The sequence below is a fragment of the Ylistrum balloti genome, unplaced genomic scaffold (assembly GCF_031769215.1).
Source record: "Ylistrum balloti isolate Yb309-2 unplaced genomic scaffold, AGI_CSIRO_Ybal_v1 Utg369690, whole genome shotgun sequence".
Lineage (NCBI taxonomy): Eukaryota > Metazoa > Mollusca > Bivalvia > Pectinida > Pectinidae > Ylistrum > Ylistrum balloti.
In genome coordinates, this window is record NW_026781926.1 from 225,484 (window position 1) to 238,803 (window position 13,320).

Here is a 13,320-nt window from a genome sequence, read left to right on the forward strand (position 1 = left end):
TACATCAATGGATTAGGGTAATCCTGATAAAGTTATCTACATCAATAGATTAGGGTAATCCTGATAAAGTTATCTACATCAATAGCTTAGGGTAATCCTGATAAAGTTATCTACATCAATAGCTTAGGGTAATCCTGATAAAGTTATCTACATCAATAGATTAGGGTAATCTAGATTAAAATAATCTACATCAATAGATTAGGGTAATCCTGATAAAGTTATCTACATCAATAGATTAGGGTAATCTAGATTAAAGTAATCTACATCAATGGATTAGGGTAATCCTGATAAAGTTATCTACATCAATGGATTAGGGTAATCTAGATTATAGTAATCTACATCTATAGATTAGGGTAATCCTGATAAAGTTATCTACATCAATAGATTAGGGTAATCCTGATAAAGTTATCTACATCAATAGATTAAGGTAATCCTGATAAAGTTATCTACATCAATAGCTTAGGGTAATCCTGATAAAGTTATCTACATCAATAGATTACAGTAAGCAGTTTCAGAGCTATTTGCTGTTTATAAATTACAGGCATCAAATAGTTCTTTTGATCCATAGCTGTTTTTAAGTAAAGCCTTGTAACCTATTGTGTCAGAATCTTGTAGTTATGACTTTAAGTGATAAACATCAGATCTAGTTCAGCTGCCTTTCTCAACGAAAACCAAATGTGCTAGTAACCGGGAGTACAAGTAAAATACACAGGCTACAGACTCAAAAGTATCATACAGGGCAGCCAGTCTTGTAGATGTTACGGTCTATGGGTATGGAAAACCAGTCTACATGTGGTGTATCTCCTTCAACCCGGCCCAACTTAAAGTCTCGCAAACACCCTTGGAAGTTTTCATCTGAGGAAGCAGCCCCTTGCACTGTAGCAAATACTGAAACAACAGATAGTGAAGAGACTACTATTAATAAAGATTGTCTAAACAAATAAAACAGACCAACGTTATACTGGTTTATGAATTTCCTTATTCAATGAAATGCCAAAGAGCATATCTGTCTCCATTTTTACCTATATATTTTAATTTGTCATCACATTCTTACCAGGTATGCCCCCTACTATCAGAGGTGAGAACGTTGTGATGAATGTAGCGTCTCTGGAACTGACACCAAACTCAGCCTTTCCATCTACGATAAGTTTGATGACATTGCCAATGACACTGGCTTCAACAGTGTGCCATTCATTGTTACAAAAGGAGAACTGACTTCCTTTGGTTGTGGCAGAGTATCTGTCTTCATTGCTTACTGTCATTTTAACCTGAATATAAGAATTCTATTTTAGTTTGGCATTTTGAAAACAAATTCCTTCAACTGAATTTTTATTTGCATTAGAGATTTTCAACCTTAAGAATGTTAAATGGTTCTATAATCTTCTATTCCTCATTCATACAGAGGTTTTTCAAAAATATAATTTCCATTTCATAAGTGTTCTTCAGTGTAAGAGGCGTGTCAAATTCTAAATTATGCTTTACTCAATGGTTAATATTTTCTTAGATTTACCAAAATATTGAAACTTAATGGATGTTTTTTTCAATGGAGTCATGCAACAGAAGACAGTTTTTCTCTATTACATTTCCAAGGTACATGTAGCAAAAAGTGAAAAATTAACTTCTAAACTGCACATGTATGGAGCAACACACCATGATCACTTTATCTGTGTTACTTTAGGATCTGTTCATCATTTCAGATGGACTATGTGTATCAGATACATAAGAATGTAACAGACTGTTGATGACATACCTGTCCCTCGAACAGTTCCAGTGTTAAAGCTGGGGATCCGGATGGGTCACTAATAGTCAATATCACTCCATTTGGCTTGTGTGTCCTGAATGCAAAACTCACCACCATCTTAGATCCAATATCATATTCACGATCTGAAAAGAGAAAATTTACAACCAAGTAGCAATAAAAATGTATCATAACTGATCAGAACAGCTAAACAACAGCTACAGAAACATCATTTTTCAAGTTTATCTTCTAGGAAGGAATTCTTTACTACTTAAAAGTTCATCTGCTAGGAGAAATTCTTAAAACTTACAAGTTCATCTAGGAGGAATTCTATACCACGTAAAAGTTTATTTCTAGGAAGGAATTCTTTACTACTTACAAGTTTATCTTCTAGGAAGGAATTCTTTACTACTTACAAGTTTATCTTCTAGGAAGGAATTCTTTACTACTTACAAGTTTATCTTCTAGGAAGGAATTCTTTACTACTTACAAGTTTATCTTCTAGGAAGGAATTCTTAGTACTTACAAGTTTATCTTCTAGGAAGGAATTCTTTACTACTTACAAGTTTATCTTCTAGGAAGGAATTCTTGACTGCTTACAAGTTTATCTTCTAGGAAGGAATTCTTAGTACTTACAAGTTTATCTTCTAGGAAGGAATTCTTAGTACTTACAAGTTTATCTTCTAGGAAGGAATTCTTAGTACTTACAAGTTTATCTTCTAGGAAGGAATTCTTTACTACTTACAAGTTTATCTTCTAGGAAGGAATTCTTGACTGCTTACAAGTTTATCTTCTAGGAAGGAATTCTTAGTACTTACAAGTTTATCTTCTAGGAAGGAATTCTTAGTACTTACAAGTTTATCTTCTAGGAAGGAATTCTTAGTACTTACAAGTTTATCTTCTAGGAAGGAATTCTTAGTACTTACAAGTTTATCTTCTAGGAAGGAATTCTTAGTACTTACAAGTTTATCTTCTAGGAAGGAATTCTATACTACTTACAAGTTTATCTTCTAGGAAGGAATTCTTGACTGCTTACAAGTTTATCTTCTAGGAAGGAATTCTTGACTGCTTACAAGTTTATCTTCTAGGAAGGAATTCTATACTACTTACAAGTTTATCTTCTAGGAAGGAATTCTTGACTGCTTACAAGTTTATCTTCTAGGAAGGAATTCTTAGTACTTACAAGTTTATCTTCTAGGAAGGAATTCTTAGTACTTACAAGTTTATCTTCTAGGAAGGAATTCTTAGTACTTACAAGTTTATCTTCTAGGAAGGAATTCTATACTACTTACAAGTTTATCTTCTAGGAAGGAATTCTTTACTACTTACAAGTTTATCTTCTAGGAAGGAATTCTTTACTACTTACAAGTTTATCTTCTAGGAAGGAATTCTTTACTACTTACAAGTTTATCTTCTAGGAAGGAATTCTTTACTACTTACAAGTTTATCTTCTAGGAAGGAATTCTTAGTACTTACAAGTTTATCTTCTAGGAAGGAATTCTTAGTACTTACAAGTTTATCTTCTAGGAAGGAATTCTATACTACTAACAAGTTTATCTTCTAGGAAGGAATTCTTGACTGCTTACAAGTTTATCTTCTAGGAAGGAATTCTTAGTACTTACAAGTTTATCTTCTAGGAAGGAATTCTTAGTACTTACAAGTTTATCTTCTAGGAAGGAATTCTTTACTACTTACAAGTTTATCTTCTAGGAAGGAATTCTTGACTGCTTACAAGTTTATCTTCTAGGAAGGAATTCTTAGTACTTACAAGTTTATCTTCTAGGAAGGAATTCTTAGTACTTACAAGTTTATCTTCTAGGAAGGAATTCTTTACTACTTACAAGTTTATCTTCTAGGAAGGAATTCTTGACTGCTTACAAGTTTATCTTCTAGGAAGGAATTCTTAGTACTTACAAGTTTATCTTCTAGGAAGGAATTCTTAGTACTTACAAGTTTATCTTCTAGGAAGGAATTCTATACTGCTTACAAGTTTATCTTCTAGGAAGGAATTCTTTACTACTTACAAGTTTATCTTCTAGGAAGGAATTCTATACTACTTACAAGTTTATCTTCTAGGAAGGAATTCTTTACTACTTACAAGTTTATCTTCTAGGAAGGAATTCTTTACTACTTACAAGTTTATCTTCTAGGAAGGAATTCTTTACTACTTACAAGTTTATCTTCTAGGAAGGAATTCTTTACTACTTACAAGTTTATCTTCTAGGAAGGAATTCTTAGTACTTACAAGTTTATCTTCTAGGAAGGAATTCTTAGTACTTACAAGTTTATCTTCTAGGAAGGAATTCTATACTACTAACAAGTTTATCTTCTAGGAAGGAATTCTTGACTGCTTACAAGTTTATCTTCTAGGAAGGAATTCTTAGTACTTACAAGTTTATCTTCTAGGAAGGAATTCTTAGTACTTACAAGTTTATCTTCTAGGAAGGAATTCTTTACTACTTACAAGTTTATCTTCTAGGAAGGAATTCTTGACTGCTTACAAGTTTATCTTCTAGGAAGGAATTCTTAGTACTTACAAGTTTATCTTCTAGGAAGGAATTCTTAGTACTTACAAGTTTATCTTCTAGGAAGGAATTCTTTACTACTTACAAGTTTATCTTCTAGGAAGGAATTCTTGACTGCTTACAAGTTTATCTTCTAGGAAGGAATTCTTAGTACTTACAAGTTTATCTTCTAGGAAGGAATTCTTAGTACTTACAAGTTTATCTTCTAGGAAGGAATTCTATACTGCTTACAAGTTTATCTTCTAGGAAGGAATTCTTTACTACTTACAAGTTTATCTTCTAGGAAGGAATTCTTTACTACTTACAAGTTTATCTTCTAGGAAGGAATTCTTTACTACTTACAAGTTTATCTTCTAGGAAGGAATTCTTTACTACTTACAAGTTTATCTTCTAGGAAGGAATTCTTAGTACTTACAAGTTTATCTTCTAGGAAGGAATTCTTTACTACTTACAAGTTTATCTTCTAGGAAGGAATTCTTTACTACTTACAAGTTTATCTTCTAGGAAGGAATTCTTTACTACTTACAAGTTTATCTTCTAGGAAGGAATTCTTTACTACTTACAAGTTTATCTTCTAGGAAGGAATTCTTTACTACTTACAAGTTTATCTTCTAGGAAGGAATTCTTGACTGCTTACAAGTTTATCTTCTAGGAAGGAATTCTTAGTACTTACAAGTTTATCTTCTAGGAAGGAATTCTTAGTACTTACAAGTTTATCTTCTAGGAAGGAATTCTATACTACTTACAAGTTTATCTTCTAGGAAGGAATTCTTTACTACTTACAAGTTTATCTTCTAGGAAGGAATTCTTGACTGCTTACAAGTTTATCTTCTAGGAAGGAATTCTTAGTACTTACAAGTTTATCTTCTAGGAAGGAATTCTTAGTACTTACAAGTTTATCTTCTAGGAAGGAATTCTATACTACTTACAAGTTTATCTTCTAGGAAGGAATTCTTTACTACTTACAAGTTTATCTTCTAGGAAGGAATTCTTTACTACTTACAAGTTTATCTTCTAGGAAGGAATTCTTTACTACTTACAAGTTTATCTTCTAGGAAGGAATTCTTTACTACTTACAAGTTTATCTTCTAGGAAGGAATTCTTAGTACTTACAAGTTTATCTTCTAGGAAGGAATTCTTAGTACTTACAAGTTTATCTTCTAGGAAGGAATTCTTGACTGCTTACAAGTTTATCTTCTAGGAAGGAATTCTTAGTACTTACAAGTTTATCTTCTAGGAAGGAATTCTTAGTACTTACAAGTTTATCTTCTAGGAAGGAATTCTTTACTACTTACAAGTTTATCTTCTAGGAAGGAATTCTTGACTGCTTACAAGTTTATCTTCTAGGAAGGAATTCTTAGTACTTACAAGTTTATCTTCTAGGAAGGAATTCTTTACTACTTACAAGTTTATCTTCTAGGAAGGAATTCTTTACTACTTACAAGTTTATCTTCTAGGAAGGAATTCTTGACTGCTTACAAGTTTATCTTCTAGGAAGGAATTCTTAGTACTTACAAATTTATCTTCTAGGAAGGAATTCTTAGTACTTACAAGTTTATCTTCTAGGAAGGAATTCTATACTACTTACAAGTTTATCTTCTAGGAAGGAATTCTTTACTACTTACAAGGTTATCTTCTAGGAAGGAATTCTTGACTGCTTACAAGTTTATCTTCTAGGAAGGAATTCTTTACTACTTACAAGTTTATCTTCTAGGAAGGAATTCTTTACTACTTACAAGTTTATCTTCTAGGAAGGAATTCTTTACTACTTACAAGTTTATCTTCTAGGAAGGAATTCTTTACTACTTACAAGTTTATCTTCTAGGAAGGAATTCTTAGTACTTACAAGTTTATCTTCTAGGAAGGAATTCTTTACTACTTACAAGTTTATCTTCTAGGAAGGAATTCTTTACTACTTACAAGTTTATCTTCTAGGAAGGAATTCTTTACTACTTACAAGTTTATCTTCTAGGAAGGAATTCTTTACTACTTACAAGTTTATCTTCTAGGAAGGAATTCTTTACTACTTACAAGTTTATCTTCTAGGAAGGAATTTTTTACATGTCACTTACTAAAAGATATAGAAAAATATTTCCAAATATAATATATAATTAATTACATAAGGATAAAATGATTCTCACCTAGAACTCCATGGGCTCCTCCACTGAAGTACACTCCAGGCTCTGTAGTTTTGTAGCAGTTTCTGATGCCACTGACAATGTCAGCATCAGCGATCAAGATCACATTACCGTTGATCATGAAGTTCCTTATACACCCTCTCAAGCTGTGATCAACCTGTCCAATAATCAATGATAAACAACAATAGTTTGGAACCCTCATCAAAAAATATCTCAACATACTGGAGTGAGCCCTGTAAAACCCATGCAACTTAATGTATATCAACAAAGCAGTTATGACTTGAAAAAAATACTTGTGTCAAATTACAACATCAATGCCATATACCTGAACTGAGTATAACAGTATGATACCTCTGTCTGAACATACGTTAACTTGTCACATCAACCAAAGCCTTCAGAGAAGTGTTTTCTGGCCCTCCAATTATCCAAGCAATCTATATGCTTATTTTTATGGGTACCAGTCCATCACACAAAAACTTTGACTCATACTCAGCCTTGGAGTGCAGCTTATGTAGGAAAGCTCTGCCAACATAACTAACATAACTTATTAGTAGAGACTTGCAAAGCTGGGGTGTGTGTGTGACTAATATAGGGAAGCCACATACTTGATACCTCCTTTGGTGTTCAATATTGCAGAAAGACTCTGCCTTCATATTATGCATATGACCTATCAGTAGAGACTTACAAAGCCTGGAGTGTTGCTACCCACAAACTTGTCATCCGACCTATCAGAGGAAATTGACTAATTCTTGACAAACTCCCACATACAAACTAGACACCTGACCTATCGGTAAAGACTTACCAATCCTGGGGGTGTAGCAATGGTAGGGAAGCCTCCACCTACATACATTGGACCTTCCAGCTCCATCCTCTTTTGGACTCGACCCCTGCTTTCTCGACCATTGTCCACTCTAAGTTTGATGAGCTTGGTGCCTTTATTGACCACTAGAGTATGCCACTGACCATCATTGACCCTTGCGGTGTCATTGAGAATAAAGCTGTCACCATTATATCTGTACAGCAGGGATACATGACCATCAATGAGCTGCACAGCCAGGTATGCTACTTTCTGAGGGTTGGTGATGTAGAAGAATGATCCCGAAGGTAGGAATGTTTTGAAGTCAATGGTCACATTAAATCTGCAAATAAATAGTTAACAGATAAGGTACATATCTATTTTGTCATTGTGTTGTACAGGCAATATTGTAAACCATTTTTTACTTGTGACATTGATTCAAATGTTTATCTAAAATGTTACTATTTTACTGAATATCTGATGCAATTTTTTGAACAGATGTAATTCTATAGTTTTTAATTTGAAAAAGATTATTTTGAATATTGAAATGTCCTGAGAAAAGACCAAGGTTCATAAGACTGAAAATGAGAAGTCATACACAGAGGAGACACTTCTCTTGTCCAGTGCGATTTCTCCAAAGCTTTCAGGTGATTCTCCAAATGCCAGCGCCAGGAATTCTGTAGTTTCAGCAGTTGGATCAGCACAAGAATCTGGTTTAATTGTAGGCAAAGTAGGTTCCGGAGTAGGCACAGGTGTTGTAGGTCTCTTGGTGGTAGGCTTAGGGGTAGGTGCAGGGGTGAGTTTTGGGGTAGGTTTAGGGGTGGTTTCCGGGGTAACCAGTACAGAAGTAATGCCTGCTCTACACCGACCAATATCAGCATGCTCATACTGCTCAGGGTTATTTAAACTTAAGATACTGCAAAAGATAAACAGGTGAAACCACTAAACAAAGGAATTTACTGTTCATTTGTCAAAATGCATTTACATATACATATAACAAATGTAAAATAAAACTTTAACTTTGCATGTCAAGGCAGGATCCAATCTGTCCATCAATTCTACTAGGCAATATTCCTTCTAATGATTCAATGCCTGGATACACAAGAATTTTTTACGATCAGGACAAAATTCATTGCTGGTGTGCTCTTCAACAGACCATGAATATTTGACTTATTTCCTTCCAAATTACTGAAGGTAACAACCTAACTTACTTTCCGTCAATGATGATGTCACTAATACAGCCGTCGAGGCCATTGATGTTGGCTACCATCACCTGGCGGTTGGACAGATTAGGGGCCCCTCCCAAGTAGAGCTTCTCAACACCGATTCCCTGAGTGGCCATGGGGAGGGTGCCATACCCCACTAACACATCGTCCACATAAAGCTCCATCCTGTAATGACAAGAAAACTGAGTATGTATAACATGTAACCCACTACTGTACAGACTCTATTAGAAAATGATAGAATGAACACGTAAAGTCAACAGAGGTATATACCATAATAAAATTCTACTTATCCTCTAGTTACTGAAGACTTTTGTTATGAATCATCATCACTCTTTGTTGAGTCGAGTGTAAATTAACTAATTATACTTCTTTAGTATGTCACCATTGTATGGTGATATTAATATATAACCATCAGTAAAACTATTCATAACCCTACTGAACTGGTTATGAAATTCGACATCATTCTCCTAAACGCTTGTGAAAATGAGAATGTTGACTTTGGTTTAATATGATAGACATTCGTGCAAAATACAGATATATATGAAATCTGATGCTGAAAACATAATGATCCATTCTCCAAAACCTGACTTAAGACTTATTTATCCTTCTCTGTTTATAAATTCTTAAATCAGGAAAGAATAAAAAAATGTTGTCTCAGAAATCATAGTTAAATACATCCATGTAAAACTGGAAATCTAACTTACACCCTCTTCATTTTGCGCACAGCCACATTATGTAGACGACCATCGTTGTATGTCTTGTTTGATGTTAGTGTCACTGGTAGAAAAGTGCCACTGAATCTACCCTCTATATGGCCATCAACCAGCGCCAATGAATAAAAGTTCTGAAAATAGGACTAACAATGTCAAATAGGGGAGATAACTCCAATAATACAAAAAGGGGAAAAATGAATAAAATTAATACATATATTTATTGGATATGTCATGCTGAAAACGTATACACTTCATTAATTTTTTTCAAATTTTCCAAATATAGAGTACAAACCAAACATTACGAACTGGATTTTTATACTAATGCATAATTTACTTCATGTTTCTTACAAACCCTTCACAATAGGATGAATGATGTTAGCGGTGAGAATAAAGTAAACTTTTAAAAATTGAAGACTTGTTTGGTTAATTTTTGGTGAAAGTTCAAAGAGAAATTGCACAGCAACCATTAGACAAAATTCAGTTAGTTCAAACTGGACTTGTAACAAATGTATTGATCCATTTTATCTTCTTTTTTATCACTAGTTAACAGGAAGTGTTGATGTGTGTTTCACCTTTAAGGGTACATAAAGCATGCTATTATACACACTCCAATCATAGAAAATATACTTTGTCCTTATCACAAATCTGCATAAATACAGTCTCCATACAGATTAGTTAACTGTAGATGTTAAGTGACATATGTATGTATGGAATAATGTCTATGGCTTTTTGAGTGAACAGTAATGCAAATTTAAAGATGGTGAGTTTGAAGAATGATGAATACACGTCATCAAATATAAATGAATGCAAAGACGAAAATGTGAAACATTCTTATTCCATCAAAGTGAACATTTTAATTCATTTTAGAATAAAAAAATATTCATTCATAATTTATCATGCTCTCTTATACCAAGCTAAGTCAAATAACCTAGTAAGTGTTTTACATGATCCAATCTATGCAAGTTAAAAACCTAAGTCCAATTTTGATGTGATAAAATCCAAACTACATAGTTCTCATCCTTGTTTCTTTTCTAAGGATTTTACCAAGGAAAATACAGATATGCTACTATTGTCACTTATTACAAGCATTAGTAGACAACATTACTACCCAGGTAAGAAAACAGACTCTCATTGTCCATTACATGATAAATATTACACACATGTGAAAGTTGATTCAAATCATCCAAGTTGATCAAAATCACTCAACCCAGCAAGAAACAAAAGATATGTATCACAACCCTAGATATCACTATTGTTGTTGGTAATGAAGAAGACTTTACGCACTTGACCCCTCTGATCTTTGAAATGTGTTACAGTTAACTATCTAAACATGTGTCAGACCTGTGGAACTCTGTGGTATTACCTAAAATTTTACACAGAAAGTTTTTAACTTGCATCGTTTACACTGGTTTTCTCATGCAGCATTCTCTTCACTTCAATCAAATTTTCTCTCACTTTCGTCTTCATATCAATATATTGACCATTACAATGTATTAAATACAAGTTACACAAAGCACTGATTAGATAGATATAAGTAAGTTATGAGCAGCATCAGTCCTGCTCTGTAATCATATCAGCAGTTATTTCCCTTTCCATGTAACACAAGTATTATAATCCATTATAAATCAGGAGGAATCGCAGCACCCCTGGAGTGTGCTATCTATTTGTGAGTGAGAAAATTATGGAAACTGAAGTTGTAAAGTGATATAATTATGAGGAAGGAATATAGACTACTGGTCCCATATATTTGAGATATATTATTGTTATATTGACAGAAATGAATCCATGTATAAATGGAAAATATGTACCTATGTATATTTTGAATTTTGGATATCATTAGACAATATTCCAAAAACTTACATTAAAAATCAGATACTTACTGGGACAAATGACTTGTTATTGAAAAAGTAATATAATATTTTGAATTTTGTCAAGTTGATTAAATTAAATACATTAATTAATGTTACATTGTTATACAACTACTTGAAACATAAGAGCCATCTCCAGGGGTCAAAGGTCATCACCAATACCACCTCCACGGGTCAGAAGTCAATTTACATAAACCAAGCTAGCTCTTGGGGTCAAAGGTCATAGTATAGACATACCAGACCTTTTATGGGTTCAACATTCATCACACAAATGCAAGAAACATTGCCTGGGGTCAAAGGTCATTATATCTCACAATAAAGCCATTTCCTGGGGTCAAAGATCATTAGAATTTTAAAAAAGCCAAATCTTGGGGTCAAAGGTAGCTATATATTTCCCAGATTCATCTCTTAGGATCAAGGTTCTATCCAAGCCAATGTCTTTGGTAACTTTACACCTATCACAGCCTAACAACATGACCTCTGACCCCACACGAAGGCCAACATTTTGGAAAAAATTGTGTGATATTGTTATACTGATTACTTGTAGTCATTGTTACCTTAGGCTCCATATCAAGCTGTAGGTAAAAGTGGACAGTGGAAGGTTAAACAGAGGTCAAATTCACAGAGGTCATACAGACATCACAAGATAAATGTCAGAAATCAAATAACACTTTTAGGTCATAATAAAGTGACCAAGAAAACGGTTAATGCTAACACATTCTAAAGGTAAACATGGCATTTTCTTGGATCAGAAACAGGCAGAGCATGTAAATTAAAGCTTTACACAGGAGAGGAAATGAAAAAATAATTTGATGTATGATAAATGAACAGGACAGTACTGACACATATATACTGTGTACAGGCACAAATACATCAATCATTTTACCATCCTAACCAGTCATCATTGACAAAAGAAAATCTGAAATTCTGCTGAAGTCACTTCCCAATGCCATGTAAAATATCTATATTCAAATGTTCATTCTAAAGACTTTAATAAGATCAACGTCAAAAAAAAAAAAAAATCACTGATCAATTTTTTCAAACTAATTTTACTGGCCTGGAAACAGCACATATGAATTAAACAAAATTTTTAAAATTGACATAAACAAAAGAAAGAAAAATTCAAAAGGAATTGGAGAACAAAATATAGCTACATTTTCTGTACACCTAACTTATTTTTGTTTAGAAAATTAACAATTTATTAACAAAAACACTGAATGAACGACGATGACTTCACAAAGACTGTAATGGGGTAGGAATCATGTGCATGTTTAGTGTGCTACAGGGGTCACAAGCTTCAGTAGGTGTCTTGGGAGTACTTGGGAGAGTGACCTTACCTCCTGGTCAGTGTCCTTGGCCAAGAGGAGCATTGTGTCCCTTTGTGTTGAGGTGAAGGACAGAGACACTTCACCAGAATCCTTTGCGAGTGGACTCCCATCATACATAGCGAAACCATTGCCATAGAAACCAACTTTACGATAACCCTGGTAAAAAAAGTGAAGTGTTAGGATTTTCTTTCACCAATTAGCGTTCATGAATATTAATACATCTCTATATTAGATGTGGCTATAATTTACCATACATACATTTTTCATTGGCATGTGGTGTACTGAAATATAAAACACTACTATGCCCACTATAGATTCTCCCTAGTGTACTGAGCCATGTAAAGGACCTTTGGTTAGACTTTATACTGACTAAACCCCTCCTTGGTTTTACTTAACATCACATTCACTTAGAATAAACAGATTATATACAGAATTCTAGAGTTGGCGATGTCATCTCCAAGGCAGTGAAACAGAACCAGAAGTTTTGTCAAGAAATATGTTGAAGGTATAAGGAGCACAGTATGTACTTACAGATATTGGACAGCCTTGTTTAACTCCAACAGAATTTCCCTGAAGTAGATCCCTTGTCTTCAGATCAACCTGGATTTCCTGCATACATCCTAGGAAAGGCATGCTTGTCAGGACACCCCTATATCAATACCATGTATATATACCTGATCATCTCAAAGAGTCTTAACAGGTGATTATCTTAAAATTTATTAAATCTATATTTTCTTCTTTTAACACATGTTAATTTCATAAGTTTGCAGAGTGAATAACATTTTTCTTCATTAGGAAGAATCAGTGAATTAAATTCATAAACTTCAACCAATGAGCCTAAAATACATTCCTGAAGTACAAATTACCATTATTTTCACACTCTAATATAAGGGATACAAAAGTTTATAACAAACTACTTATAAAACCAGTGATGGAGAAGATTCTCATTTCATAGATTCAGTGCTTCATGAGGGGGTCATTTTTAACA

At 33.6% G+C, this 13,320-nt stretch overlaps 1 protein-coding gene across 1 annotated transcript in view; it reads right to left on the reverse strand.

The window, feature by feature from the left end:
* Positions 1 to 730: 730 nt before the first annotated feature.
* The window catches only part of LOC132565082 (laminin subunit alpha-2-like), an 83,224-nt gene continuing 70,634 nt past the window's right edge, over positions 731 to 13,320 (reverse strand). Inside the window, exons 50-60 of the mRNA XM_060229688.1 lie at positions 12,864 to 12,981; positions 12,342 to 12,488; positions 11,562 to 11,579; positions 9,128 to 9,267; positions 8,409 to 8,588; positions 7,796 to 8,113; positions 7,204 to 7,540; positions 6,405 to 6,558; positions 1,751 to 1,884; positions 1,055 to 1,268; positions 731 to 888 (exon numbers count right to left, since the gene is read on the reverse strand). Coding sequence (XP_060085671.1) covers positions 731 to 888; positions 1,055 to 1,268; positions 1,751 to 1,884; positions 6,405 to 6,558; positions 7,204 to 7,540; positions 7,796 to 8,113; positions 8,409 to 8,588; positions 9,128 to 9,267; positions 11,562 to 11,579; positions 12,342 to 12,488; positions 12,864 to 12,981 — 1,918 coding nt within the window. The remainder of the gene's footprint in view (positions 889 to 1,054; positions 1,269 to 1,750; positions 1,885 to 6,404; positions 6,559 to 7,203; positions 7,541 to 7,795; positions 8,114 to 8,408; positions 8,589 to 9,127; positions 9,268 to 11,561; positions 11,580 to 12,341; positions 12,489 to 12,863; positions 12,982 to 13,320) is intronic.